Source organism: Rhea pennata, chromosome 1, assembly GCF_028389875.1.
Source record: "Rhea pennata isolate bPtePen1 chromosome 1, bPtePen1.pri, whole genome shotgun sequence".
In the NCBI taxonomy this organism is placed as follows: domain Eukaryota; kingdom Metazoa; phylum Chordata; class Aves; order Rheiformes; family Rheidae; genus Rhea; species Rhea pennata.
In genome coordinates this window covers 39,785,069-39,812,044 of record NC_084663.1, presented here as the reverse complement: position 1 = coordinate 39,812,044, position 26,976 = coordinate 39,785,069, and the positions used below count along the sequence as shown (strand labels likewise).

The 26,976-nt window shown below is 38.9% G+C and overlaps 2 protein-coding genes across 4 annotated transcripts in view; both read left to right on the top strand.

The window, feature by feature from the left end:
* Nucleotides 1-14,154, top strand: part of PTPRR (protein tyrosine phosphatase receptor type R) — a 143,090-nt gene extending 128,936 nt beyond the window's left edge. The window contains exons 10-13 of the mRNA XM_062567759.1: nt 1,892-2,002; nt 3,163-3,320; nt 5,383-5,496; nt 12,944-14,154. Of these exons, the coding sequence (XP_062423743.1) occupies nt 1,892-2,002; nt 3,163-3,320; nt 5,383-5,496; nt 12,944-13,037 (477 nt within the window). The 3' untranslated portion in view covers nt 13,038-14,154. The remainder of the gene's footprint in view (nt 1-1,891; nt 2,003-3,162; nt 3,321-5,382; nt 5,497-12,943) is intronic.
* Nucleotides 14,155-14,940: 786 nt separating this feature from the next.
* Nucleotides 14,941-26,976, top strand: part of PTPRB (protein tyrosine phosphatase receptor type B) — a 68,399-nt gene continuing 56,363 nt past the window's right edge. For all 3 annotated transcript variants that reach the window (XM_062584548.1, XM_062584558.1, XM_062584540.1), the window contains exons 1-2: nt 14,941-15,009; nt 16,294-16,686. In XM_062584548.1, coding sequence (XP_062440532.1) covers nt 14,955-15,009; nt 16,294-16,686 — 448 coding nt within the window. In that variant the 5' untranslated portion in view covers nt 14,941-14,954. The remainder of the gene's footprint in view (nt 15,010-16,293; nt 16,687-26,976) is intronic.

Sequence of the window (26,976 nt, the reverse complement as noted above, 5' to 3'; positions counted from 1 at the left end):
TTATGGACTGCCTGAAGTCTTTGTAGTCAGTGCAGCATACTTTCATTTATCAAGAAGTCGCAGGGGTTGACTGAACTATTGTTGATTGTCAGAGTACAATTGTGTATTTAGACTTTTCTCTTTCCCGTATTAGCATGGCAAAACTACACTCCCCAGGGAGGGGCATGAATTGCAGATCTCACGGATGATAATAGCTATGTGTGTCACATGGGGTGATTGTGGAACTCGGGAACACATTTTTTCATACAAATTTCTGAGTATTTTGTTGCCATTCTTGGTGTCTTCGGGGAGACAGCGAATTTAGGATGTTCGAGTAACTCTCCAAAAGACAGAATTTGAACGAAACCAGTCAGATTGGCCAGCATTATTTCAGAAAATGTGGCTTTCACACACCTTACACTATTAAGGTAATGAGCATCTATTTTTAGAAAAGTATTTATACAACAGAGATATTTTCATTCAGTTCAATCAGCTATTGGGTTGTCAAGTAGAGTAGCAGCTTAAAGATCACACCTGGTGGTAAAGGCTTGCATTTCACTGTGACATTTAATTTTTTTTCCTTGCTTTTTAGCAGGATTTGCTGGAAACTATGTTTTATGGCTATGAATTAAATTAAAATGATTATTTCATTTTGCTGTGTAATATAAGCTGCTTTCTGAATATATACTAGCCTCTTCAGCAAGAGTTTTTAAGGAAATACAGACAAGTCCTTTCTAGCATTCTAATTTCTGGAGAACTATCTGCTCTCTGAGTGATTTTTGACCTGTGTCTTGAACATTAAAAATAAAATTTTCTTTGGTTGTTCTTTTTTTTAAATTAATGAATAAAACTAGGCAGATTGTCCAACATTGTTTTAGAAAATGTGGCTTTCTCGTACCTTACTCTGTTAAGGTAATGAGCATCTCTTTTTAGCAAAGTATTTGTACAACAGGTGTGTTTGCTTTCAGTTAGTGTACAGAGATACTGTAATGGAAATTAATATAAAGTTGCAATTAGCCTGAATATCAACAAGGTATTGCAGGGAAATAAAAGGGTCCATTTAGTAAATCCTAGTTCTTCATCTCCTTTTTAGTAGTGCTTGTCAGTTACATTGTTGAAATAATATAACACTTTACTGGTTCATTAAGAACTCTCTGTCTTTATATGATTTTGTGTAACTGTAGCTGAGCAATGCATCTTTTTAATCTTCATTGCCAGTAAGTAATGTGATGGGCAACTTAGGGCATGATTCTGCAAAACACTTTAACTTGTATGTTAAGTCCCATTGACTTCAATAAGATGTCAGGACATATATATGTTTTGTTGAATCAGAGCTCATGATAGCAAACAGGGTAAAATGTGTGGTGTGGAGAGGACAAATTCTGAATATCTAGCTCAGAAGGAAATCCTATTTTATTTTATATATATATATATATATATATATATATATATACACACACACACACATGTATACACACTCTATATATATATATATATAAAATATTTTATAGGTATTATATACCAAATATATTATAAAACCTATAAGGGTAAACTGAACAAATCTTAGGATTTAACTCAATGAATTATAAAATGTTAAGGAAAAATCCATCTTGAATTCTGATGTGTAAAATAGTTTTTTTAAACTGAACTTCGTTAAACTTTTAAAAACAAAAACAAACTATTCAAACTGTTCAGTGATGGGGGTCCCTAAATGTAATACTCAGATCCTGAAAATCAGGCCTAAACCATTTATTAGGAAGCCAGGAAAGCTTTTGACATGAATAACACCTAAGTTGAATTAATCTTGAATTGATTTGTCTGAACTTTTCAGACAAATACATACTGTTAAAAATTAGATATTGGTATGGCTCCAGACTCCGGTTATTTGACAATACTGATGTTTGCTTTTCAGAAATGTGTACTCTATTGGCCAGAGAAAAGAGGAATCTATGGGAAGGTTGAAGTCCTTGTTAACAGCGTGAAAGAATGTGAGAACTATACTGTCCGCCAGCTTACAATAAAGGTAACGATCTGTATCTGCTGAGAAGCATTGTTCTAATACTTTATTTTCCAGTGTTAAAGGAAGTTAAATGCTTTTTGAAATGGTCATGAATTTTTATGTGAGGAATAACTGAACTATGAAGCTCACAGCTGAAAGGTGTAATTGAGACCAAAGCTGTGGAACACTTTTCCTATTGCTACTTTGCATCATTCTGGCAATAAAAAAGGTTTCAAAAAGAGTGTAAATTTCACCTTTCAAAACAATTTGCTTTGAGGCCCTTTTAAAATTGGCAAGGCAATGTAAAGGGATTTTAGTTTGATGAAAGAACTAGTGAACATATAGCATAATTCAGAAAAAGATAAGCTGCTCATGTCATCTGTTGAGTACATCCATAGCCCATTTCAAAAGCTAAAAATATAAGGAATATATAAAGAAAGCTTCACATTTCAAGCTTCATGGTTCTGACTAAACACTAACTGTGCAGAGTAAGCCAGATGCTTCTTTGTGAGTTTCTCCATAATCTTAAATTCTGTGACAGAACATTGCAATAAATAATGAACTGGGAAAATCTGTTTGATGTTTCAGTCCAGGCAGTGAGAAGTGAGTAGAAGCCACATTGTCTGGATTAGAAGCGTTCAGATTACTCTAGTCTACATTTACCCCCTTTGGCTGTTAAAGTAAGCAGTAGCAGCCTCTGTTGGAAAGAATAACAGGAGGAACTGAGATGTTAGACTGATTTAGTAGGGCAGTTCTTCTGCACCTTTACCTTGTATACTATTCTAATTTTAGTATCAGACTTCTTATGATAATGCTCTAAAAAAGACAGCAGAAACATTTAACAATATAGAGAGAATCAGAGGCCCTGATTAAGCTCATCTCTTTAGTTACCATTGATGGGCTAACAGAAGCCTCTGACAATTTCCAACAGACCATAAAGAAAGCAAAGGCAGTAGTGAGATGGACGGAATAGAATTTAAATGGTAGGGAAACACAGGTAAAATTTCTATTTAGAATTTTTTCCCTGGAAGCATGTCTGTTTTCCTAAACTGTATCAGTCAGTGTAATAAAAAAATAAATAAATCTCTCTGAACATTTTTACTGACTTTCTACCGTAACATTGAGAGAAATAAAAAGACTTGTTCACCACAAGTGTGCATATAAAATGTTAATGTTATTTTCAGCAAGGGAGTCAGTCCCAGAGCGTGAAACACTATTGGTATACATCCTGGCCAGACCACAAAACCCCAGACAGTGCTCAGCCTCTTTTGCAGCTCATGCTGGATGTAGAAGAGGACAGGATGGAATCACCTGGCAGAGGGCCTGTAATTGTACACTGCAGGTAAATTTGCAACTGTTTTCTTAAATGGCTACCTAAAGCAAAGCCACAGAAAATCTGAACTAATTTATCTGAAACTAATTTAGGCCTGCTGAGTCAATGAAACCAAGCTGACTGAGAATCTGGCACACAATACAATACTTACTTTGTACCAAAGGTATTTTCTACTTCCTAGAAGAAGTAACAGCTTGGCATATAATTTGGAGGACTTGCATGTGTTTCTTAAATGAGAATGAGGGATAAAAATTGTCATGCTCAGAAACTTGATGCTATTATACTTACTGCTAGAAAATTTTATTCTTCTTTCCTCACCAGCTACACTCAGCTAGTGCGTATGTTCTAGAAAAAGGACACTTCCTAAATCTCTAAATCCCCGAAGCCTGACAGTCCAATATCCTACACTCCAAATTAACAGATCAGAACTATTATAAATGAACTATTACACCTTACACCCCTAAAAAAAGAAGGGAAAAACAGAAATATAGTGTTATCAGGTTGGGTGGTTGAAGATACTTCAAAACAAGTAGCCTTCCAATTGTCCAGATATGCCAGGAAAGGAATGTTAGGGGAGTGTCATTTTTATCTTGTAGTGTCCGAAATAAAGCTAGGTGAAAAGATAGGATGTGTATTGTGAGCTGAGGAAGAAGATGCATTTTTTTAAATTGCCTTTGTTTAATACATATAAAGAACTTGTCTAAGAACAGTTAATCCACAAAAAAAGAAGAAGAAAAAGAAAGAAAGAAAAAGAAAGAACTAAAAATAACCCTTCAATATGGTCAAGTTAGTGCTTAAACTTGTTAGCCCACTTTCAAGAACTTCAAAGTACTTTGAGGAAGAAAAACAGGGTATGCATTACATTGCTTTCTGCAAATCCCTCTTTATAAACGAGCTCCTTCTCCTTTTGGATACATTTATCTCACAGATATTGATGTCCAAGAAGACAAGCTGTCACCTCAGGAGTTTCTGCTCATGCAATCTTTTCTTATGCTGCCAGTTTTACTTCTCATTATCCCCTCATGGATGTCTTAGACTTCCTCATGTATTTAGTATTGCTGAATCCTCTTGGAAAATTTTACTTCCAGGTGGGAGAGTTCTTGATTCCCTGAAGTACTCCTATCTTTCAATCTACAGTGAGTCGGTAGTGATTTGTATCAGCTGTAGCAAATGGACATACTACTGGTACCAGTTTGCACTCAGCTTACATCTCAGGCACTCAGCCTATTTTTCCTGGCATTAACTTAAATAACGTTTGCAGCACTCTTATGACGTAGCATTCATGTCCATTGCACAGATGGAGAAAGTGAGACACCAAATGGTTAAATACTTCCTCTAAAGCCAGGCATGTAGACCATGGGCCCCTGACTTTATGCTTTAACTGTCTGCCCCACATTTTCCTGCCATGTAGCATGATGAGGAAGAGATTGTACTGAATTCCATAGAGCTGAAGCAAGAAAGAGGGAGGCACAGTTTTTCAAAGGTGTTTGAGGCTCAGGGAGTAAAGATAATGCCAAAATGGGAGTTTCCAAGCAGGCATCAAGAAAACCTAGAGAGTTGCAGCACCAAATCATTTTCCTTCCTGCAGAATCACGGGAGAGAATGTCAGCTCCATTAGAATGGGTTTGATCTTTTTTTATCTTCATGGTTAGAGGGACAGGTAGCTTTTAGGGCTTTGAACATAGAGCCCTACTGTCTTTTGCCTTTAAGTAGTCTTTTCCACCAGCTCAGTGTATATCTCCATTGTTTGCTAAGACTGGGTCACAGAATATTTGAACTTTATGGTGCAAAAGGGGTTTATTTTTCTCACCTTACACTTGTGTACAGACTGGAAATGGACAAGCCTCACAAATAACACACAACAGGTAAACTACTGGAGTGTGGTATCCTTTCATTTCTCTCTAAGAGAATGAGCCGAGAAGTTACCCTTGCTAGTCATGTACCTAGGAATGGTTGATCCTAGCAACTTCATGATTCCTATTTTTAGTGTTTTCCTATCTTTCTGGTGTTTTCCACTTAATTCTTTGGTCTGTGAGCTCCTTTTACTTGTTAAATTTTGCCTTCTTTTCAGTGCTGGCATAGGAAGAACTGGATGTTTTATTGCCACAGCCATTGGTTGTCACCAGTTGAAGGAAGAGGGAGTTGTAGATGCATTGAGCATTGTCTGCCAGCTACGAGTGGATAGGTGAGTTCCAGAAGAACCATAAATCAGTCAAGTAACAGGAGTTTCTTTAAAATGTCTCTGAATGAATTTAGGTCTCATGTATTTGTACGTTAGCCTCAATAACAGAAGTCTTACACATCTGTCTGGAAAGTGCCTTGCAGCTGACACAGTATCTAAAATGTGTTACAAAAGAATAAGAAATATGCAAGAGAAAAATCTGATAGTCATCAAAATTAAATATTCAAGTTGGTAAATGTCTTAACATACAGGAAGTCTTAATAATTGTAGATAACTATTGTGTTGGACTTTACTGGGCATTCAAAGCAGAGCTACTTGTTCTGCTGAGTCCAAAGGAAGTTTTACTCTGTATATCATCAGCAGCTAAACTAGTCCAACACAGAAAGCTTTTGTAAAGCTTGCTCTTTTTTTTTTTAACTATACTCAAAGATACTTTCCTTTTATATTTGGGCTTTTTCAGGACCTGAATTCCAGCTGTTGTGTTTCTCTTGTACAAAGAGATTGTATCACTAACACTCAGAGCAAGGACCTGTCTTCTGTTATGTGACTCGTGATAAGGAGCACAGAAATTGTAGGAGCTCTAATCCTGCCTTTCAAAAGAAACAGCATCCTCCATTCATATCCTGGCAGAAAAGTAGAAAGGGGAATATTTTTTCCAACAATTTTTGTTTAAAAATATGTACTTATTTATACTTTATAATGATACATGTGTTTCTTACCAGTTCTAGAGCTGAAATAAGTGTGCTGTTACCAGAGTTTCCCATGAGAATTGACTATCTTACATTGCTGTTGATTCAAAGTGAGCCTCTAGCTGATCTAACATTTGACAGTGGATTACATCAGTGTGGGGCATTCTTTGAAGGATGAAAAACTTATTGAAGGATACTTATGTCATCCAGATATCAGAGAATTGGAGAAGGAAACATAACCACAGTTAGGCACAGGCTTTGAAGTTTCTGCTGTTAGGTTGCTGATATGTCATTTTGGATGAGTGGCAGTTGGTACAGAAAAAGTGTATAGCTGGGGGAGAAGGTGCAGAGCTCATGATACACCCAGCTCACTGCTTGTCCAAACCTGGCAGACTTAGCCTGGCTTTCTTTTCAATAGTGACTTTGAAAGCCATTTCATATAAGTTTGAGTGTTGTTTTACATGAAGTGACTGCCATCACTTTTGCTGACTGGTATGAAAGCATTAGCTAAATATTCAAAGTAGCATTTGTATTTAGATCCTGACTAAGGAATATTGTTTTCTGGGTGAAACTGGATGAGACTTCCCTGAATGAAATTCTCCTGAGATGGCTGTCCTGCAGCTGCTACACATTTGGCACTCCCCTTATCCTCTCCTGGAGCTTTCTGCTGTCTCTGACATTCCCACTAGGACATAGCAACACACGGCAATCCAGAGACAAGGGATTGTCTTTAAGCCTGGATCGATAGAAACATTAAGACTTGCTCAGACTGTAGTTCCTTCACACAACAGAGAGCTAAATCTAGTGCTATTGCTATTCCCTCAGTTGTGCTGGAGCTCCTTTTGAATTGGGTTGGCAGACTTATCCAGCTTAAGAAAACAGCAAGGTATTTTTGCAAGTTTTTCTTAAGTCAAATCAATTCCCTAACTGAATTCACAGCTTGGTACCATGCTTAGAAGCAGGAACACTGTAAGCCAGCATTGCTGCAAGGTGCTTTGTTCTGTGAAACCAGAGTCAAAGAGAGATTTGTGCTGGAAAGAGAAATGTGGGTATTGTGCACAATGGAAGCTGCTAGTTTGGTTATGCTTTTCTTTCTTTCTCAGAGAGACAGGATTTTCTATGAATAAACAGGGTTGCACCAAGAGTATAGAACCCTTACTCCTCTCCTGCAGTAGGCACCAGATCATATAATCTTGTTTCAGGGATATCAACTGTTTCTGACACACATTTTTTTTTTAATGGAAACATCTAGTAGGCAGTGTGCAAAGGATGAAAAAAGGAGCTCAGGCCAAAGGGGCAATCCAGGACTTTCGTGTGTTCTCAGTTCTGAAAACTACTGGAACCAAGAATTGCAGAATCACTGTGGCTGACCATGTTTATGCATCACCTCCTCTATCCTTCCCCAGCCACATCCCTTCATCATGCTGGAGACTGTAGTATGCGCCTTTTAGGGCAACATGAGCAGTCTGGAGTGTAAAATTCTCCAAGTAGAGTTCCCGACCTAAGATCTCAGCAACAAAAAAAGTGGAAGAGCTGAGGGAAGAATGCTTCCTCTGCTTTAAATTATCTACTCTAAATTTCCAACTCTCCATTCTGATTATCTATGCATCTTGTGTAGTGTTCTTCCTCATCTTAGTATTTCTGTTACAAGATAACCTTTTTTCTTCTTGCTCTTGTACTCTGTGTAGAGAAGTGGAACCAAACTCTGCTCTCAGCTGCATCAATGTTCATGTCATTATTTCAGACATAGAAAAAAGATCTCAAATTTGCAGCAATATGACTGACAACAGCATTTAGTCTAGTGTATCTGACTAATGAACTTTTTTATACATATCACAGATAAACGTGGAAAGAGACTGGAAGTCTGATCCAAATGCAAACATTCAACACAGTAATCCCAATGACACAAAGCTTGTTTTTAAAAAATTTAAAGTCTTGTGCTTTGTAGTTTTCTGTATTTTTTTCTAGCTTCAGACTGTATGAATAGACTCCACAGATCTTGCTGCAGGCTTCTCAGCTCTTCATTTTCTCAGGAATTATCAGAGATAAAAGACATTTTAAAAAATTTTAAAGACATTTTTCTAGGAAAAACTTAGTAACCAAACACTCTTTTTCTTTCTGTAGTCTAGAACTGGCCTACCTCACCTGGCATCTAGTTTATAGCAAAGATTTCTAAAGCAGAGCTTAGCATTCTCTAATTCACTGCCAGGCCAGACAGATCTCAGGTTCATACAGTGGCCAGACATCACTATAACATACACAAAGCTCCATGAGGCCAGCTTTGTCTGATAGACTGAGTCCTGACGTGAGAGTATTGGCAGGTGGCATGAAGCTGGCAAAGTGGACTACATATCCCTCTAAGCTTGACCCCAAGAGCTGGCTCCAGCCATAGATGTGTTGGTACAACCAACAGCAGAGCAGAAGCAGAGAAGAGGACTTTCCTTGTAATACTGGTCAGCAGCTGAGCTACAATTCGTCCTTTGTACCTCAGATTGTCATCGCAAAACAGAACAAGAGAGAATTTGGCAGAAAAGACTGGTTTTATCTGACTACCTGGAAGCCAGTAGCTTGCCCCAGAGGTACACTAAATTATTTTTTCTCTGATAGCTTGTCTACGCTTGGTTCCCTGCCAGTTTTGTTCATGCTCAGAGCTGCACCATCAAAAGCCAGACCTAATGGTACAATTAGCACAGTTGATGGTTTCCACTTGTGTGTGAACTTTTTTGACACATGGGCCAACAGCCTAATTTCTACCAAAGTGAATTAAATTGATAAGAGAGAAGAAAATAGATTAGTGTTAGAGGGACTCACTGTTTAGACCAAGTGTTGCTGTAGGGATTTACCAAAACACTCACATTGCATAGTACGCTCATTGAGAAACAAACAAGCATCCAAACAAATTGTAGGTGGTGGCCAAAAGTTATGCTGAAAAATAATCTACAGGCCAAGAACTGAAACCTAGAATAACTAATTGCCCCTGTAGAGAGAGAGTGTTTGAAATAGAGTTCCAAGTCCTCTTCTTCTTAGCTGTTCAGTGTAAGATATGAAGTTGGTGGGGAGTGAAAGGATCTGGTGGCAGTCATCTGTGCTGAGTTAACATGAGAAAATGGACCATCCACTCAAAAACCTGATCCAGGATGGAGATACAGCCATGATCTGTATGGCTTCATAAAAAGACAAACCCTCTGCTCCGCACAGCTTTATTTTTTTCAGTTCTTTTTTTATGTTTTGCAACAGAAACAGGAAACATTTGATGCGAGACATCTTCAAAATTTTCTCTGATATCGAGAAACTTTGCACATTCTTAACCTTAAAGGCACATTCTTGGAATGACGTCCGATAACTCTGCTTTTGGCTCCTCAGACAGGATGGAAAGAGTTTCCAGTGTGCGTCAATGCATTGTTTAAGTGTTTTGACTAATCACTTTAGGTTAAAAAAAATCACAAACCCTGCATCACATTAATTCTGGAGCAGACTGCATCCAGCTGCACCAGCAGCAAGCCAGAGGGCAAGCTACAAGATCCTTCCCTCCCCTATGTCTGTGCAGGCAGACCTGGCTACAATCCCCAAGCCTTCAAGACACCAGGGGTTGTTTCCTCCCAGCACCACTCCAAAGAGCCCCAAGGAAGCAGAGAGCCCAGCAGCTCACAGAGGAGCCAGCAGTGCACGCTGGCAGAAATGAATGCTGCACACCTGGAGGTATAGCTGGAGGTACATCCCTTCTGGGCACCAGGGACGCAGGAGAGGAAACCTCCTCTTGAGCAGATTTCCTCCTGAAATGCCCTTCCATGCAGCCTTTTGCACAAACTGGTGTCTTAAGATCATAGACAATTCCTTTCTATTAAATATGACCCTTACACAAGACCAAAGGGATAAATCCCATGTACTATAGGACTGACAAGATCAAATTGTCTGAATCTCTGTCGGTTTAAGACTTGGCAAAAGGCATATATTCTCTTTACTGATGGGAACAAGAGGCAGGGTGCCCTAAGCCGACAGACACATGCACCAGTATGCCAACACAGGATTCAAAGGCAGCACAACATCTTAGTTATGCTTCCTCGCAGATGGCAAATGCAGTAATGCTGGACTTGGCCCCCAGCAGGCTTTTATGCAGCTTTTTGAATATTCTGTGCAGCACTTGTGCTCAGGATTAAAACAGGCAGAGTCAGAGCAGGCAACTCCACATCCAACCTAAAACTGGAGCCAAGGAACAGAGCTGCAAAATATTCCTTTTTATATTTCTATTTCAAATATTGAAACATTATTGATTTTGAAACAAAATGATTTTGATGTGTTCTCAATCTAGGTATTTTGACAACTTTACCATTATGGCTACTAAGAGGAAAAAAAAAACTGAATTTCCAATGCATCTTTTTGTGAAGACAAATGCTAACAACAGAACTAATGAATGATAATACAGGTGTACCGTCCTTTATTTTCCAAAATGTCAAGATCTGAGTTCTGATGGTAGCTCCATAGGACATCCATAAAAAAAAATCCTACAATTTATAGATAGTCTTTTATATACACATCACTAGAAGATATTCTTAATGAAAGATCTGCAGTTCCAGGAATTGCTTGTTGTGGTATTTTTGAATCGTGGCTGAATATGGAAACTTTATAGCTTTTTTTGCAGATAATGTATAAATACAAAGATTATGCTATCTGAGTATTTGCAGAGAACCTAATCTGTGGCATCTTAGTATCTCCTAAATATTTCTTAAAGGTAATAACAACAGCATTTTCTCTTTCTTTCTTTCCAGAAAGTAGGAGAAGACTCTTTGTATGTTTATTTGGGAGACCACTTTGTCTCCTTTGGGAGTGAGTTGCACAGCCTGCAACTCTAGGGCCAGCTCTGGAGGTGAATTTGGCTGCAGCCTCTCCTTATGCTCCAGTGGAATTTTACTGTTGTAGAGACCTGGATTATCACAAAAGAGGCAGGAGCAAGGGTCACCCAGCAAACAGCCTCACATGGCTGATCTCAGATTCATTCTAATCTGCCTTTCCTCCCACATGCTCCTCCCTGGATACATTCCCTTCCTCCATCTCTTTTACACAGCAGATGTCAAACTGGGAAATGCACTCCCTTAGGGAGAAGGTTCATAGCAGGAGGTGGAGAGTAAAGCTAGGGGGGAAGGGGTGGCTTGGGCAGGGCAGGACTCAGCAGTGGGAGGAAGGAAAAAGGCCAGGCAGTATGGAAGACCAGAGTAAAGCCCTCACTTCGCCTGTCAGACTCGTACTGGATCTCCATGGAGAGGCAGTAGGCAGCCAAGAGTCATGAACTTGTTGATGTCTTTATTGACAAAGCAAAGAGGTTGCTGCATTTTGCACCAGATGGGACCATTTCTGCACCTGTGGTTTAATTCCTAGGAATAAGAGATCATAATGAGTGTGCAGCTCATTAAAAGGTGTTTTACAGTTGCCTGGACTCACTGGAGGAGCAGAGACAGCTGATCACTTGCTTATAAAAATAGGCTTTATTTTAGTTATGTTTTTTGCTACCATTTGACTATCCAGTAGCACTGAGGAAAATAGAAGAAACTTACAGTTGTAGATCAACTTCTCTAATGTTAAACAGAAAACAATACTTCTTGAGACAGTTTTGCCATTTTTTGCCAGCTCTGTATGTCAATAGATCCTTTTGTTGCTGTTGTGTCTGAAGTGATCACATAGGGGTCTGTCGGATGTTCTCCTGTGGGATGCCTGGCTCAGGACCCAAAGCCTTCATGACTTCTGAAGTCAGAAGCAATGCATATCTTAATGTCATCCTTGCCACTAAAGCTTTTTACTCTCTCATCCCCCCAAAGCTAACTACCTGTTCTAATGCAATCTGAGGATGGACTGAGGGGTTGTTCCTGGAAGCAGAGCAAGTTGCTTTTAATACCCTGACAGATGAGATAATAAAAATGGAATTAAGTAAACCTGAGCCTTTGCTCCATGAGAAATGAGACCTGAAGCATCCAAGTACTGTCAGAAAGAGTCTCAGTTTAATTTCAGAGCTGAAAGGTGCCAGTTCTACTAAATATCACACTGCCTAAGCTCCCACTCCTGTAGGACATCATCCGCTTCCTACCACACTGCAGTTGACACTGAAGATGTGGGACTTTATCCTCATAATTTGACCTGAAAAAGGGATGTATTAAATGCATCTAATTCAAACTGACTGTAACTAATCCTTTTTATGGTCAAGTTAAACTCTTTTGTATTGTTGGTGTGAAATGAGTCACTGCTATAAAATTTCTTAGGTGGCTGCTGTTCAGACAGGATGCATTGTAGGCGTTAGAAAGAGGACAGGAAAAGCTGTTCTCTGTACATACGATCTGAGGGTCACCAAAGGTTACATTTTTAGTAAAAGACAAAAAATGAAAGGCCAGATTCAGAATTCTGGCTTGCCCCATCGATAGTAATGCTGATTCCATGCATCTGGCCCTCCATGCCCAAGTAACTGAGTAAAATTTACTCTGTGTTGAATTTGAAAAGTTGGTTTTAACAATGTAGATGCCAGATGCTTTTGTCTCTAGCTCTTATCTAATGAAATCAGGAATGGTTCTTCATGCAATGCATGTGCTGGATAACGTGAATTTTGAAGAAAGCATATCCACTCAGACAAATCTCTCATTTACTCAAGTAACCTCTAAGGCAAAGCCTTAGAAACCATCTAAGGCAAAACCATCTAAGGTGATGATTGAGTTGGCAGTGGTTGGAGATTGTTGCATTCTTAAGAAATAAGATTTCATTCTGTTATGTTTCTTTTTCAGAGGTGGAATGGTTCAGACCAGCGAACAGTATGAGTTTGTGCACCATGCACTGAGTCTGTATGAAAGCAGACTTTCTGCAGAAGCTGTCCAGTGAAGCCTAGGAGGGTAAAGCAGAATGTCAGTTTCTTGAGGTAATTTGTTTCATTACCTACCAGCAGCTTCTTCAAGCAGTTTACTGCAGTGGGAAGAGAGGCTTTGAAGCCAGCTTCGGAAGGATTGTGGAGAGTTTGGCAAAAGTATGACGATTGCTGGACCTTTACTGTAAATGAATGTATTGTGAGCTTCCCAAAAATGAGTTATAAAGAAGGTACTGTACTGAAACTACACGTGGATTTCACATATATATCTAAAGGTGGGTTTAATTCTGTAATACTGATATCTGCCGTATGGAATGTATGTATGTGCTACTGCTGCAGTCAGATGGACATTGGAACTTCTAAAGAAGAAATGTTTATCAAATGTATAAATGCTTTAACGTTTGCAAACTCTGTCTTGTGAATGGACTGTCAACTGTACTGTAAAGTGCTATTACTGATTATGTGGTAGGCTTGTTTCTTGGCCACATAATATTCTTGCTGCTAAAATTGCAAGTGTTCAATTATGGATTAAAAAAAGAAAAAGAAGATGAGATAAAAAAAATTTAAAGTCTTGTTTTTGAAAATATTCAAAAGCAGTTAATATTTTATATGGAAATATATGTTCTTCATACTATTAACTATTAAATGTATATTTACTGTAGGTCTTACAGAGCAGTTACAGAGCACAATGTCTGTTATTCAGTGTATATGTATTTACCCTATACTGTTGATTGTCTTAGAAGATGCTTCTGCTACAGACCCAAATCCAGTGTATTTGTAAATTGTGTAAGTCATTTTACTTTTAAAAGAAACTTTGTAGCGTATATTAAATGGTAAAGATTTTAAATATTTGTCTGTATTTTATTAATAGGGGATTTTTTGCTTATGTTGTTTAATGGCTCTATCTCTTTCAACAGAGATGGATGCCTTTAGTGATATGAACTGTTCCATGATAGGTTATACAAGAAGGAAAATGCTGCTATGAATGTTTCATTTACAATTTAGTAAGAATTTTTTCCTTAAGAGAAATAAGAAGTTGGCATTATGACTTACAGCAAGCACTGGGAGGTCTGTTCACAGGGTATAATGAGTTTTTAATGCAGTGATGTTGACTTTGCTTCATACTGCTAATAAATTACACTTGATATAAAATATTTATGAAGTCAGTGTTTTTTTTCCCTAGGGTGGTTAATGCCCCCCACACTCTTGTACTCTCATAGCAGGCATAACCCAATACAATTTGGGTAGCTCCATCAAGGCTTCAGACTGTTGGAGAGCCACTGCAGAGGACATCGACAAACTTCCCCTGACACTGAGCACAGCAGGTCACCTGATGGGAAGGCAAAGTCAACATCACTTCATCCCTCAGGGAGAGTTTGTCTAAGACCTGGTATAGACTCAGAGCTTTGCCTCCTCCTCCTCTTCCCCTTCTCCTCCCCTTTTTGACTTGGTTTTTAGAACTTGTGGAGTTAGAAGTATCAATATTGAGAATTTGCTTGATTACATGTAATTACAGAAATTGTGTAGGTGTTCCCTGTATAACATAGTATGTTATTTAGCACAGCCCAGGTCACCTGCAGACTCGCCGTATTTCACAACCAATTACATAGTATTACACAGTGTTGCAATCCCTTTTCTTTAGACTTTTAGTTCAGTAAAGTATTCAAATGTTGAATCATTGCTTTTTAGTGAGCTGATTGTTTGAAAACCTCTCTCCCTTTTGCTTTTAATTTTCCAAAATAAAGCAACTAGTAAATTCTGAAGAATCATATGAAAGGACAAAGTGGTGTAAAACTCCCCAAAACAATTGAATAGAAGGAAGTGCTCGTCACTGACTTTTTCCCCCTGTGAAGGCACATTTCCTTCCTAGCCTTCGCTTCACTTATCTGAGGTGGGTTTTTTTAAGAGAAGCATAGGGAGTTGCTAGATGGAAAATGGATTCCTTATTTCACGTCCTGCTTTTTACCTGTCTTGCTTTGACGATCTCGGGTAAGTGTCTCTCCCTACTTCTCCTCTGCTATATTACGCTTTCTGCCGCTAAGCAGGGCCCTCCAGGGTGGCAAGGACTTACAAAAACCGAGTCTCTTCTTTGATTGAGTTTATACAAGAGGAACAGGGGGCAGGGCCGACATAGCCAGTTCTGTTTAGATTTCTTTCCACAGGAAAATAAACTGTCTCATTATATGCTGGATTTACTTCTTTTTTTTTTCCTAAGACAGTATCCTACTAGGCAGTCCAGGAGCTCAGGTTTGGGACAAGCTTTTCAAAGGAGAGATTCTTATTTTTTTATTCCTATTCTGTGAAATTCCCAGAGTTGGGGCTTTCTATAATGCTTAGTTAGAAAATGCCCAGTTCTGTAAAAACTGGTGAGGTAGAATTAAACCAAGAGAAATACATGAGGTGTTTTAGCGGTTTGTATCTAATGAGGCTGGAAATGTTAGAGCAAGTGAATTATAAAATGAGAAAAGCTTAAATTAAAAATGCTGTGAGACTGCATGTGAAATAGCTGATTCTGTATTCTTTAACAAGTACATATTTTGTGCTAGTAACGTTGGGGGTTTTTTTGGTAAATGAGTTCTTGTTCTGTTCGTTTTAGTGTTTCATGTAAAGGTATAAGTATAGTGGCACAAAGAACTAATCTGGTGTGAATTATGATGGTCCCAAAACTAGGAGCTAGGGAGATTGGAGTAAATCCAGTAAGAGAGATGTACTTCCTATCAGTAAAGAGCCTCCCTTCTTGTAAAAGCACAGACACTGAGAGGCACACAGATTTGGGAATATCCTCTTACATGTTTTCTTCATGAACACTATGAGTTTTAATAAAACAATTTCCACGTAGTGAATTATATTGTAAAACAACTGTGTCATATAAATAAAAAAGGACAGAGAGCTCTTGTTGATTTCTATATGCTTTCAAGCCGGGGAAATGGGGTTTTTAGAAATAGACTTAAAGTCAATAGTTCTTGGCTTTCTTTTATATCCCATTCATTTTTTTCTTCGTTTTTATTTATAGTGACAAGGTGACCTTTACCAACTACAGTTTACTTTTTGGATTCTCACTCTTTATACTACCATGAACTAGCACTGGCATCATGTGGGTTGTAGGAGTTTTTTAATAGGTTCAACATATGGAAAGTTCATGAAAAGTTCACCACTTAGAAAGTAGAAGAGCAATTTATTTGCTGATATATTTTAAATCATGAAGAATTTTCTATTTTGTTAAACAACCACATGTAATCTATTTCATTTTTTTTTGTAATTTTCCTCTTCCAGAAGGGTTTCTGATTATCCATGTCCAGAAACAGCTGTGTCTTTCAGAAAAGAAAGGAATCATTATGGAAAAGTGCAATATGACCCATCTCAGCCAGCAGTGGAGGTGGACAGCAGATGACAGGCTCCTCCATGTTAAATCTGGCCAGTGCCTGAGTATCTCTACACGCTCTGCCCTGTCATCTCGTAGCATCATCGTTGATTGCCCCCAAGCAGTCAAGTGGACTTGCTATGAGAAGGATGGGCTCCTGAAGGTGGCCAACAGCTCTCTCTTTCTCACGAAGCAAGGTCAGAAGGTAATGGCCAAGAAGAGTAAGAAATACCTTCATTCATGGGTGCAACTGGGAGCCAGCGAGACGGGAAAACTCGTCTATATAAATCTGTGCTCCAAGCAAGGTGAGCTACTCCTTTAAGGAAGTATCCTGGAAGTTTGTAACAACCATGTCTCTTTTACCCTCGATCAAGTGCTAAGGATGATATTTTATTCATACAGAAATATACTTTTCATAGCCAAAAGCTGTTAAAGAACCACAAACAGAACAGCTGTTCTGAGATGAGAGCTGTTTTTCTGTGAGTTAGAGGGTTTTTTAGGCCAATTTATATTTTCAGCATACCCCTTCTCTTCTCCCAGTTTTGAATCAAAGCACTTATGTATAAGCTCATCTCACCGTTTTTGCATCACTTCCTCTTTTCTCTTTTAAATCTGATGGTGGGTACTAATTCCCAGTACTTTTTACAAATATGGACTGATACAAGTCCTTCTCCTCTGCATTCATTTTATCATACAAATTCACTTTCCATCTGTCAAGAGCAAAAAGGCATCTGAAAATCAAATACACACACAATCAGTTCTCTGGTTAACCCAAATGCATGAGTAAAATGGCCATATGGCTTATACATTTGAGTGTTTACACAGTGTCACTCTGCCTTTGGCTGGAATATATATGCGAACATTCAAAATTCTTAGAATAATGAACTGAAACAAAAATCTCAGAAATGCTTACAATAACACTTTAAAAAGTATGGGTTTGTGCATATACTTCTAGATGCATTAATACATCTGTGCAGTGATATGTTTATATGCATCCATTTTAAAAAGGGTAGGTAGAATGTTTTGAATACTGCTTAATAACTCTTTGCCAGTTGTCCTTTTTGGTAATCCTTCACGACAATCCTGTTGGTATTCTACTTGCACACTTTTAAATGGTTCTTCAATGTAAATAAGAGCAACCTGCACAGTTAAGCCTTTGGACACACACACACACACACACACACAGTTTATTCTTGACTTTATAGGGTTTTTTTAAAAAGGCTTTATGATCCTGTCCTTTCACGTACGAGCAAGTTTTCAAGAAATTTGAAACAACTTCCTTGTTGCTTCTAACCTGGGAGTTTTTAGGCATAATTGGCAGCTGATCCTTGCATTCTTTGTAAGTTTGGGTACCAATTTGGTGAACAAATCTGCACTTGCAGGAATCTACTCACAGCAGCAGGACTACTTACCTGTCTGGAGATCTGAAAGGGCTGCCTGAAGAATCAAAGAATGAAAATTTGGCCAAGATGCCTTCTCATATGTTTTAGGGATTAAAAAAGACCAAAATAATTTGAAATCCTGAATATAAGGCAGGCATGGCTTGTTTATTCAAAGGCACTGGGAAAAGTTAAGGTGAAGTGTCCAGGCAGTGTTATTTTCTTTAGCTAGCTGGATAAAGAGGGGCCTAATGGAGTCTAAAAGTAAGTTTTTTAATCATCCTCAGAGGAGGAAGAGGTTAAGACCAATGAATACTGAGTAACACAATTGCCATGAGGTTGTAAAGCACCTTGTCATCTATCTATTGTGCTTACTCTTTTAATCAATTTACCTTAATTTTCCTGAAATTCTCTCTGTAGACAGGTCTGTAGATCCCATTTTAAGCATTTGACTGTGTCAGTCATCTCTTTTCTGACATCTCTGGGAAGCTCTTCTGAGAAATCAACAGTACATTATGATGTATTTAAATGCCTAAGAATTCCAGGTATATAACAAAGAAGCTCAGGAAGACTAGAAGTAGCACAGAGATAGGCAGGTTTTTTAAATATATATAGCAGTAAGTACTACCAAAGAAAACTAATGCCCACATAGCAGTAAGTACTACCAAAGAAAACTAATGCCCACTGTCCTGGCCCTGAGGTCTATACAAATATCAATATTTTCAGTGTTAAATACCTAAAATTAGTCTTCCAAGCACATCTGTCTGATTTCAATGAAAGCTGAAGTGGATCAGCCTAAAACAGCGTATTTAGACTATATTTATATAAGATAGTAGAAACTGAGCAAAGTCTTCAGAGCTGAAATAGCTGTAAGTTTTTCTACTCCTGAATAACAGCCTATTTTAGTGTAATTTACCCTTTGTTTTCACAGTTCTCACAAAAAGTAGTGAGATTTTGGCAAAGAAGTAATCATTGAATTGCATCCCAATCATCTTACCAGCTCAGATACAGTACAAGCTCCAACTGCAACTACGTTTTGCAGTGAACCTAATTCAAATAGCAAATGTGATTGTTCTGAACTTGGGGAAGGTTTGAGCTTGGATTTAGGTTTCAAATTGGCCTTCTGAGATACATTTTGATAAAAAAATGTTTGCTACAATCCTCACCTAACTGACTCTTTGTGAAAGTCAGTATCAATTTAAATACATATCCCATCTCTGTTCAATTGGAGCTCACTTTAAATCTAACAACAGGCAGTCCTTCCACACAAAAACCAGGCTGTGTTCTGGCAGCTACAGAATCTACATGAAGAAAAGCCAATTTTGACTAAGTATTGAGCTCCTTTGGGGCGCTGAGACTTCAGTTTTCATTAAATTCAGTAGGAGAATCTGAACAGAGAGAGGAATAGTCTAAGCCTCTCTTTTCAAGGGTGCAGATTCTGAAACATTGACCAAGAAAGCCATCTATAAGAGCAATGATTCAAGACACCATTTAACAATGTTAACTTCATTGAGCAATGCTGATCGTTGTTCTAGATTCAAACCAAAGTGGCCTGGCCAGCTGCTGCAGTGGACTATCCAGCTGTTGGGGTCAGGGCATCTGTAGGTCTAGGAACCAGGAGAAGGCAGAAGAATGGAAAGAGGAGGAAAACATGGGGGAGTTGAAAGGAAGGAAGGCACGATGACGAGGGAGTGGATGGCACTTGAAGGAATGGAGGAAAGGAAGCAGGACTAGAGAACAAAATAGGGAATTTACAAGAAAAGAAAACTTCCACTCATTTGAAGACTGATATTTCTGGGCCAGAGGTGAAGTAAATATTGCCAGTATACAGATGGGGAATAGCAGGGGATCCTCTAAGAAGCTTAACTTAAACTTACATTCTTTTGAGGCAGTCTTAGATTAGATAATCAGCAAGCAGTTTGAAGTGTTCTCACAGAAAGAGAAGAATACATAGATAAAATATGGTTTTGCACATGAAGAATCAGCAGACTTAAGGGTTTTCAGGCTCCTATTTCATATATGAAGGTAGTATATATTTGTGTAGGAACATTACACACAGTAGCTTTTATGACTATTATAAAGCCCAAGCAATGTTAGCTTGAAAGGGGCAAAGATCACTACTATGACTGAAAACATGCCAAAAAACTGTTGCCTGCAAATAACAGTTGTGGGACAAGCCCCATCTCCTCTTGTGTGTCTGAAAATGACCAGCACACTGCTAGCACTAATGTGAATGTCATTTCTGAGTTGTATAAGCAGTTCTTACAGGCCTCTTCTTGTTCTGGGTGCCTTAGTTTGGGTAATGCATGGAAATTGCATTATCCAACATGGCAATGCCAGGCCGTACCCTGAATATTCCCAGCAAACCTCAAAAATGCTGCAAACCAACAATTATTCACTAAGGAAACTAGAGAATAATCTCAAATAGGCAGACACAAGCATAAGCCATATGCTGTCAATATTCACTCAGATCTAGAGATTATCATGCAGCCTGTAGAGCAGTCTAGACACAGAAACGGCCATAAACTGTTTTGTAATATGATGTTCTGCATTGCATTTCCCTTCTGCCCTATATTCCTATATAAATATAGGAATATAAATATAAATATAGGAATATTTATATTCCTATAAATAATAGGAATATCTCTGGAAGTGCTTGTAGCTGCAAAACACTCTTTCTCTCCCTCCTCAGAACGGAGGATTTCATGACTAAACCCCATTCAGAAGAGTCTCCTGACTTTGTAGAAGAGAATTGCTTCATTGCTTACTCTTATGTCCCAGGTACTTAAGAAGCATAGCAGGATCTACAACAAATATAGCATCTTTTCCTGTTTTGTCTGCAGTCTAAAATAGACAAAACACTAGGTACTACATATAAGCAAAAGACTCTTGTGCTAGCTGACACCCAGACTGTTACTGCTAAAGTGTTTCTTCCTTTTCTGCCTTTTCTGCCCCAGTCTCTGGCCCTCTGTCTGCTCTTTCTCATCACTTACCTTTCATATGGGCTTCTCTCTTCCCCTTATCCCATTTTCAGTCTACCCACTTTATATTTGAGCTTGAGCTTACTGGGGTCATGTCCCATTGCTGTGTTAGTCTTAAAGGGGCAAAGATCATTATTATGACTGAAAACATGCCAAAAATTGTTGCTCCACTTCTCTCAACTTCAGTGGTGTAGAAGAGACCAGAGCAGCGCAGACACACAAGGTGGAGGCCTGCTCTGGACCATGCCTACACAGGGCCGTGGTAGAAGAGGAATGCATCTTCCCAGCACCCTTCTTGGGAAAGGGGAAGAGCACCAAAGAAAGATTGCAGGAGCACAGAAATGGCAGCAACTTGCCTACAACAAATCCTTCACTCTTGCCCACCCAGCCTTGTATCTCACTTAGCTCAGAGTAGCAGGGGAGAATGTCCTCTCCAAGAGGGAGCAATTCTATCTTTTGTGCAGGAGAAGCCTAAAAAGTAGGGTGAGGAGGGAAGCGAGAGACGAGAACCAAGAGAAATCTTGTCCCAGATGTCAAAATATTTTGTCAGCTCTCTTTCCCTTCCCTCCTTCCTTTTCACCCAAGGTGAAAGTTGCAACTCCAAGCTTTGTCAAGCACTCTACATCTTTCCCTATCACTTTTCACAGAGGTTTTCTCTATCTTCCTGGGAGAAGGAAGCAGCTGGGATGGAAGGTTGTGTGCTCCTTCTGAGGGGCACAAGATGGACAATGTTGCAGTAGTTAATTAATCACAAGAGGCACTCAGTTGTCCAAAGGGACTCATATCTGGTTTTCATTAAGTGCAGGTCCCCTTGCCTCCTTCTCTGAGTCCCTTTAATTCTGGAGAGTTTACTTTTAATGATATAAACATAGAATCTTAACTCTCACTTTTACATCTATGTTTAAGTAGAAATAGATGCAACTTTGCTATCTACTGTACAGTCTTTTACTTTGCCATCTGCTATACAACCTTTTACTTTCCGTTCTTACCAGAAGTCCTGCAGCTAAATTATTCATTGCTGTCTCCAGGGTACTTAGGGACATGCTTGGGGCACTCACCATGAACCAGTACAGCTCGTATGTCTACTATGTTGTCTGAGATCAAAACAGTCATGAGACCAGCCACTACTAGCAACCACTGTCTACCTAACAGTCCGTGGACATGAACTTCTAAATTTTATTAAATATACACTGAAGGGCTTAAGAGAAGCAATTTTTTTTTAATTATAGGAGATGTCTAAGCATGCATTAGATAGCAAATTCAGTGACTTGAAAATAGCCATTAGCTCTTAACAAGACACAAAATGTTTCTGATGTATATACAGAGCTGAAAAAAGTTTTCCATCCAGGTATATTGATATCATCTCAAGGAGTTTTTTTAAATGGCACATACTAGAGATAGCCAAAATGATGAAAAAAATAATTAAAGATCATTTTAAAATTATAATATGATAACTTAGTCAAAATTACCATATTCCAGGATTTTCAAGGGGCAGCACTGTAAGCATCAAATGTAACAATAGGATATAACATGCTCAGAAGAGAAAAACAAATGTGTGTAGTGATTTTCTTTGATTAGCCTAAAAAACTTTGGGCTTTTGTATAAGACCATAAAGCCCATCCCCTCCGATCTGGAATGACTCTAGTCACTTGGCTTTCATCATGTTAGCTCAAAGATCGTGAAAAAGTATTCTCATCACAAAATATTGTGCTTCTCCTCTGAAATTATTATCTATTTTTGCAATCATGTTAACAACTTCAGGTCTTAATGGATGTTTTTGTGCATACCTTCAATATTAATAATGACTGCAACAATTCACCCACAGGTTCACAGCTCTTTTTATTTATGTGTAGCCTTTACACATTTCTCCAGGAAAAATTAGAACTGTGAGAATCATTAGTTTCATTCCACTGGCAATTTTGTGTTGACCCAAAATTGTTTTTTTCCTAAGAAACATTCAGATAAACCTTTTTTTCATCTCCCTAAATTATTATTTTAGAGGGGTTTTATAAGTAAAAGAGCTTGCTAACATCTATGTGAATCTATTAAATATTAAAATGACTTAAATCTTCTTTCTTTGATCTAAGTAATAAATGGTTGACCACTTTTACTCAGCTATGCCTGGAATAAGAAAGGAATCAATCTCAGATCCTTCAATGTAATTACAAGTCTTTGTGCACAATCCAGTATTATACTGCAAGGACCTCAAAGATAAATATGTTTTTACAGTTTGTAAAAAGAAATGGAAAAATCTGCACTGTAGCCCAGGTCTTTTATTTTGATACATTTTAAAAGTCTCAGTGAGCCATAGCACAGAAAGTACAGAGCAAAAAATAGGTAGGCTACTTTCATGGGGGAAAATGTAGTGATATGAGCAGCTCCCCAAAGCAACCAAGAGGATGGCTAGTTCTGTTGCATTATTTCATCTTCTGATGGAAGTGCACACTAAGATGCCAGTTCCAGGAACTATACTGATAATTTTCATGAATAAGACCTCTCTCTTTATTTTGTACGGATTTCTGTATGGAGGCTGGAGTAGGCTTCACCTTCCAGGCATCTAAAAGCAGGTGTCGTAAAGGAAGGGCCTGATTTAGTTACCTCAGCATAGGTGCTTTCTGCCATTTGAGATGCTCCAGGCTATCCCACCAGACCTCTTATTACCTACCCAGAAGGAGTAGGATATAATTAGGATATAGATCTCCCAGAGATCCTACGTAAGCCTTTAGCAGATGTTGTGAATTCCTTAGAGTATTTCAGACAGTGGTAGATACCCATATTAGGCAACTGAATCAAGCCCTAGGTGTCTACATAGTAGCTACATTTCTAAACTCTCTTCAGTAGAAACCTAATCCATGTAATTAATGAAGTCCAGATAGTTTTCAGTGATGAAAATTAGGTGTCCACTTCAGGGTGAGCTGGGATTATCTGAACTATCAGAACTGGACCTGGTACAGCTAAGCTGTAGGTAGTAGAACCATGGTTATCTGGGACATTTTGCTAGCCGTGATGCTGAGAGAGCCTGATGCTTTAGGTGGCTACTTCAGCATTTTGAAAACAAGCAGGTTATAAAAGCAGTTTGGGGCTAGACTGACGTTTGGAGACATTTTGTCTCTGGGACACAAGATACAAACATTACAAACCTCTGCAACATCTTAGATAAGGAAGACATTTTTCTAAAGTAACATATATTTTGTAGCTCTTAAAAACTCTACATTTGCATGGAAAGGCTGCTTAGCAGATTTCACATACGTACAATAAAAATCTAAGGTATGATTTTTATTTATTTTTTGCAATCTATTTACAAGAAGTTAGGTATCTAGTAAAAGAAATCATTTTCCTGCATATACAGACATATACAGACATCTCCTTAAATTTACATTTTAATTTACAAACTTGCTGTGAGCCAATTAGATCCAGACTTATATAACATTTTTTCATATACAGTAGGTAAATGACTCATACACGTTTCACCAGCAGTTCAGCCTCAGTTTTCTAAAACTGTGCTTTAACTAGGGAGGCAGAATGGTAAGAAGCCAGGAAATTCAGAAAGCTGCATCGTGGCAGCTCATCTGAGTTTGAAAGCGCCACCGTAGGATTTGACAACGAAGCAGTGATCCAAGTGTTGTTGCTCCATATATGCCAAACTTACGGATTTCCTTTTCTTGTAAATGGCCTGCTGTCGCGCAGATGGATGCAGTCTGCAGCGCACACCATGGATGAAATGTGCACTTAATCATAAGTCACAGTTTCTCCTGAGTGTGTTACTGATGGTTACAACGGTATGTTCACACACTGTGTGTCAGTCAGCCACTAGTGATCAATGTCAGTGTCAGTTCCGTAAATCTGTTCCCATGAAGAGTTTTATGATTGATTTCCAAAGAGACTGCTAACACAATGTTAAACCCTTCCGAAAAATCCCACTGTGGAGATTTCTGTATACTTTACTCATGTCCAGGCAGGAGCTTTACAGGATGTCCAGACCAAGTTCTCCTTCTTTAAAAAGAGATAACTAATGTGGAACACAAGATGTGTAGAAGCCTGTTTGCCTGGATCCTATAATACATAGTTTTCGTCTGTAAAAGCTTGCTATTTAAGAAAGAATGTGAGCTCTCAGGCTAGGACTATAGTGGCTTTCCTTAGAAAGATACAGTAAACCTGGATCCTGCTTTTCTTAAAGTGTGGACAGATATGGCCTCTTTTTGTCCGGTGTGACATACTGCCATGCACAAGCCACTTCCATCCATGGGTCATAGGTAAGAGTCTGTTATCAGTCTTTGACTGGAAAGATCCTTTGGCTGGAAACTGGGGTAGCGTTGAGCTTGACAAGAGCTGTTAGGTTGTACTGTGAGTGCTCCGTCATAACATCTGCTAGTGCTGGGAGAAGATTGCTGAGTATGTTTCCAGTGGAGACAGCTCCTGCACCAAGAACACTGGCTATCCCCTGGCTGCAGAGTCCCGGCAATGTCGCTGGCAGCCCCAGATTCCCTTTTATGGAGTAGCAGCTTTCCTAAAACACAATTGGTACTGGAATGCAAACGTCTTCCTGTTGGAATCGCTGCTATTTGTCTGTATATAAAGCCAAGACTTTTTTTTTTTATGTTTTTTTAGATTGGGTGTGTAAATCTATATTTAGGCACCTAATGGAATGGCCTTTTTTCCTAAATGGCTGCTGACCACCCAGGTGTACTTTTTTTTAGCTGTGTTTCCAACAGCAACCTACTCCCTGCTGCACTTGGACATCTCTGAGAGGCACAAAGCCAGCAGCCTAAATTCTGTCCATGTCTTTGTGGCCAGCATTTCTAGGTGGCTACAAAGACTTTGAGACACCCAACTAGAGGAGATCCCTAGAAACAGTGACTTGCATGCAATCTAGAGCAAATGAGTCCAGGTTTGTGTTAGCTAAAGGGTTTACTTGAGCAGCTGATGACAGCTGGAGCATAAGGCTGCCTCACTAGAGTCTTTCTCTTCCTTTTGATGGTGGCTGTGAACGTGTGTGAGGTAGCACCGCCGTAGACTTTGTGCAACAGGCAGCACACTGCAGGGGAGTCTGCAAATACTGCTGCAGCATAACCATAACTGGTTGTGCAGTGCTGGAGCAGACCTGGGGGTCAGGCAATATCTTTTACAGTGATGTAAGAGAGGGCAGAATTAGATCCCTAGTATTGTTTTCATGCTTTAATTTGCCAAAAAAAAATTGATCATTTTTTATAATGAAATGCACAGCTGGACATTTTTATCCCCAGAAAAGCAAAGTTAGATTAAAGGAAGGGAAATGTTTAATGTGAGTAACATCCCCTTTGCAAACAAGTCTTTTTCAAGAGGACCCAAAGCTGCATACCAGGTGAACACACTGTGCTGTTGAGAGCAGGAAATGCTTGCATGAACGTGTCACTTACAAGGGCTTACTATCTCATTTTTATTTCTAGATGGAAATGAGAGTACTGTAAGTTTCACTAAATAAACACATTAATGTATATATTTACACATATGCAAAAAAAAAAGATAATACTGACTTCATGGAAGTTCACCCACTGATCCTTTGGGTAAGAAGTAATCACAGGTTGGCCAGCTAAGGCATCATAACTGCATGCCACGTAATTACATTTGGAAGCTTCTGCTGCAATTTAACCCAGTCATTACAGTTTTTTTTTAGAGGACTTGTGAGCTAAAATTGTTACAAATGGCAACCAGCCCAGTGGCTCAGCAGCAAAACAAGGCTCTGTCATGCCGGAGACCCCAGTTCAAGGACAGACAAACTATCTTGGGCTGTGAGCCAATACACACTAGCTGTGCTCCAGCAATGGCAGGGCAGTGTTTTGTGAGAAGGGGCCAGTGAGCAATTCCAATTGCTTAGCTGAAATGTGATGCTACCAGATGTAGAGGCCACCACAGCTTGAACCCTGCCCTCACAGCCACAAAGAAAGGATATTAAATGCATACCAATGGGGAGGAAGAGCCATGAAAATGTGGAGGAAAAATGTATAGTAAAATCTTTCCTGCACTCTAATTGCAACTTTGGCGTTCTCTGAAGGATACGTGACTAAAAAAGCAAATCCACAGTTAAGTTTGCAGACACTTCAGCTAACTGATATGATTGTTAGCTGAACCTTGGAAATGCATCAGCCAAGCATTAGCATGGTCTCTGCATGGAACTACTTTAAAAAATGTGAGAGGAATGTCCCATGTGGACACAAGGAACTTCTTTAATTCGAATAAAATAATATTGCACTTGTAC